At 38.4% G+C, this 3940-nt stretch overlaps 1 protein-coding gene across 1 annotated transcript; it reads right to left on the reverse strand.

The window, feature by feature from the left end:
- Positions 1 to 1688: 1688 nt before the first annotated feature.
- On the reverse strand, positions 1689 to 3510 carry LOC131239387 (auxin-responsive protein SAUR72). The gene has a single exon (XM_058237079.1). It carries the CDS (start codon positions 2372 to 2374, stop codon positions 1895 to 1897), a length of 480 nt encoding a protein of 159 aa, XP_058093062.1. The 5' UTR covers positions 2375 to 3510; the 3' UTR covers positions 1689 to 1894.
- Positions 3511 to 3940: the final 430 nt, after the last annotated feature.

The following is a 3940-nucleotide window of genomic DNA, read 5'->3' on the forward strand; positions in this document are numbered from 1 at the left end:
TCCAAGATACAACTGTTTTTCTGGTTTGTGACATACGACTGTTTTAAGGTTCTGATGGTCCGGATCATTTACGCCTCTGATCGGGCCTTCTCTGGTCCATCTATTCCATGAAAGTGTCCACGACCCACTCTACATCAACCGTCAACCTTAATCATCCATTATGGTATCTTGGGAGTGGAATATAAGGCACATTCATTTTGGGTGTTATTGTTATGGATCAAGAACCACAATTATACGACTACATAGAACCGAGAAATAGAATTTGGTAGCCCACTCAAATCAATCACAGGTGGGAAGACAAGCCAATTTACTTCTCCGATCTGACAGTGAAGATGGTAAGCTGGTGACATGGTCCCAACCAAATGCAAGCAGACAATCCTCACTTGTTTACCTCCTCTGCTCCTCTCTCGCCTCCTTTTCTTTTGAGTGCTAGAGGAAGCACAGACACAATGGCCTAATGGAGAGGGAGTGAGCAATGCACAGCGAAAGAGGGAGCACAAGTACACAGACCAATGTGATTTTTACATATTGATTCAAGAAGATTAGGCTAAGTCTAATGGATGGTTGAACTTAATCAAGTGGACTCCAATGATGCAATGATTAATCCAATTACAGCTCCGTTTGGGTAGGGATCCGGCAAAAGCGGGATATCTCCATCCCCTCCATGTCGATTTGAATCGTTAAACCTATGCTTTCACAATTTCCGACATGTTTACTGTTTTTCAAAAATCTTAATTTTGAATAAGCAGAAGAAAAACTCACTTTAGAGATGTGAATCTGATGCTGAGGTTATGGGGCCTGCCAAAATCTGAATTAGGCTTAATCCTGATTTTCCTCAATCCCCTACTGAAACAGATGGCCTGTTTGGTTGGCACTTTACAAAGAGTTCATCTCTTTTTAGTCAACCATATATATCAGAGATCAATTTATACTGGAGATTTTAACAATGAAAAAAATAAAATAACTGATAACCAACAATTTATATATAGTATGATCTCTAATATATAATTACGGGTAACTAAAATGAGACGAACTCACTTTTCAGTGGCAACCAAACAGGCCCTAAGTCAATATGACCAAATTGCAATTTCCTTTCTTGGTGCTAAGAACCTGTTTGGGTGCCACTTAAAAATGAGTTCATCTCATTTTAGTCAGTCATAACTATGTATTAGAGATCATACTTCATTTCGGTAACAATTCGAACTAGTATTGATAACCAACAATCATGATCTCTAGTACATAATTATGATTGACTAAAATGAGATGAATTCATTTTTAAGGAGCAGCAAAACAGGTTTTTGAAGCTGAACTTAAAAGAAATGGAACTGCAATTTGAAGGCTACTTCTGTGGGGCAAATAAAACAGAAGGCCCCTAAAATTTCATGATTTCAACCCAAATGAACTACCTATTGCGATCCAATTCAATTGTGCATCCAAACACAACACTAGTGCTTGACAGTATCTTCCTATTTACACATCACATTCCATATTAGAACATGTGAATCACTGACCAAAACAAATAACCAACAATTGCCAAACATAAAATCAACTCAAAAAAATAAAATAAAATCCCATCATTCAGCCAATATTCGGAAGCCATGGATGAGAAGTTACGAGTACCAAGTTCACAATCACTGGAAAAACAAGGACAAAATACAATCCATCCACAACCATAACAGTGAAAAATATTCAAATAAAAGAAGATCTTAGAAGAAGATCTTCACCTCTTTATTCTCATACATAGCCAGATTGGATTACACAGGCCTTGGATGTAGTAGAAATGATATGAACAACCTCCCTTGCTATGTACATGGAAACAAGAACTGAATCTAGCTAATGGCCATGAAACATTTCACTACACAGAAATGCCTAAGAAACTCCACATAAAAGCAGATCAGTGCATTGCGGCCCCAGCCCGAGATGGGCTGAGAAGCTGATACCCGGCATATCCCTTGGTGAAATTGCATCCACTGGGGATTTCATCACTGTCCATCTCGCACAAGACCTTGTGAAAAATATCGACGCCACAGGGCAGCGCCAGAGGCCCACAGCTGTTGTACCCATATTCCATCTCAGCCTCCTCTAGTAGCATCTTGAAGAGAGGATGGTTGGCGTATTCCGTCTTGATCACGAAGCGTTCTTTCTCAGGACCAACATATACAGAGAAGCAACCTTCGGGTGCAACCCGGTGTTTTGGGCAGTGTTTATCATTGCCTGTATTAGTGGCCCGGGGCCACGATTTGCTCTTTGACATGGGACCAGAAGGGATCCCTGATGACCTTTTAACACTGCTGATTGACCGCGAACGCGCCAAAGTCTGCAGAATCTGTCCCAATTTGGTTCGTTTACCCTTCCCGAATTCAATTTTCTCCATTACAAGCTTATCAGAATCACCGGTTGAGTAGAAACAAGTAAAAGAAATCAAAGTTTAATTTCTTCAAGCTTCAAGACTCTTATGCTGCAATCGACAAATTCTCAGGAGAAAAATCGAAGTAATTTAGAGTCTTCGACCTTCAAACTCAATCACAAACCCAGCATAAAATCTCCATATATTGGAATTTCTCGATGAGGAACAAAGGGAATAAAATTCTGGGTTTTAAACCTTTTATGTTCAATCCTTAAAGAGATAAAACATATGAAACATCCCCTTCCATTTGAAAACTTTCAAAAATCGATAACTTTGACAAGAACACAAAGCAAATCAGAGTCTTTGAGCTTCAAATTCTATTATAAACCCGGCAGAACTTTCTCAACTGAGAACCAACAGAGATTTTTCAGTGTTGAAGTACTAACCTCTCTACCTCAAACAGAATTCAAACCACCCTCATTCGATATCTTCTCTGTTATCAAAAAATCCAAACAAGAACTGATTGAAAACTAAAAAGAAAAACGTTTTAAATTGTGAAAATGCCAAATGGGTCAGATCGTTTATCCCCGATCGTAAGCCAGATGGAACGTTACCTTCATCCTCGGCCTCATTGGATTACTCATACCTTCTTTAAACCAAAACTTCTTTCGAAAAAACCCCAACAAAAAACGGCCACCCAATTGAAAGAAAGACACCAAATTCAGCTAAAGATTGCTGCTTTCTTATAAGAAACAAAAACCCAAGGAATATCTCAAGAACCAAAGACGAACCCAGAAAGAGAACACCCACCCAAGTTTTAAAAAAACACAAAATTGTACTAAAGAAAGCTGCTTTTTTACGAGAATCAAACGATTCAAGGAATATCTAACGAACCAACCAAAACCCAACAGAAAAAAACACCAAAAGAATCTAAAGATGGCTGCTTTCTGAAAATAAAAAACAACAATCTAAGGCATATCTGTATCTGAAAACCCAACTACCAGAGGAACTAAAAGAGAGGAAAAAACAGACGAGAACTACACAAGATACGGTTTCACTTCCGTCTCCAATGAGGAAATCTAATGCATAGAAAAGCCTCCACATACCATCCTTGTATATAAATACGAGAGAGAAAGCGATTTGTCAACGCCATAATGCATTTTTCTTCATTTTTAAAGAGAAAAATGCTCCAGTTCTCTCAAAGCAGTCGATGTTATAATGCTCCTGGCTGGATTGGGACACTTTGGAAATCCAATCAATTCATCTAGACTGTCCATTATGTCCAATGTAGATTTCATAGGAAACCATTAAAACATTGCACCAATCTACAATCATAACTATCTGATCAGTAGCCTTTAATCTGCACGGTGCAGATCACTTTCACAAAAATAGGTCTACTCAATAATTTGATCAATCTATGTGGGGGCCATCGTAAGTTGGTTATGATTCTGAAACAGAACTTTTTAAAGGAAATCCTAACCATCCATCACATAGATGGTGTGGGGAAAGGACGACTAAAGGGGGAAAAAAAATAAAGAATGGATTGGATCATTTGATGGTGTATTTTTTGCATAGTAGCCTATAAAATGTATT

This window comes from Magnolia sinica, chromosome 3 (genome assembly GCF_029962835.1).
Source record: "Magnolia sinica isolate HGM2019 chromosome 3, MsV1, whole genome shotgun sequence".
Lineage (NCBI taxonomy): Eukaryota > Viridiplantae > Streptophyta > Magnoliopsida > Magnoliales > Magnoliaceae > Magnolia > Magnolia sinica.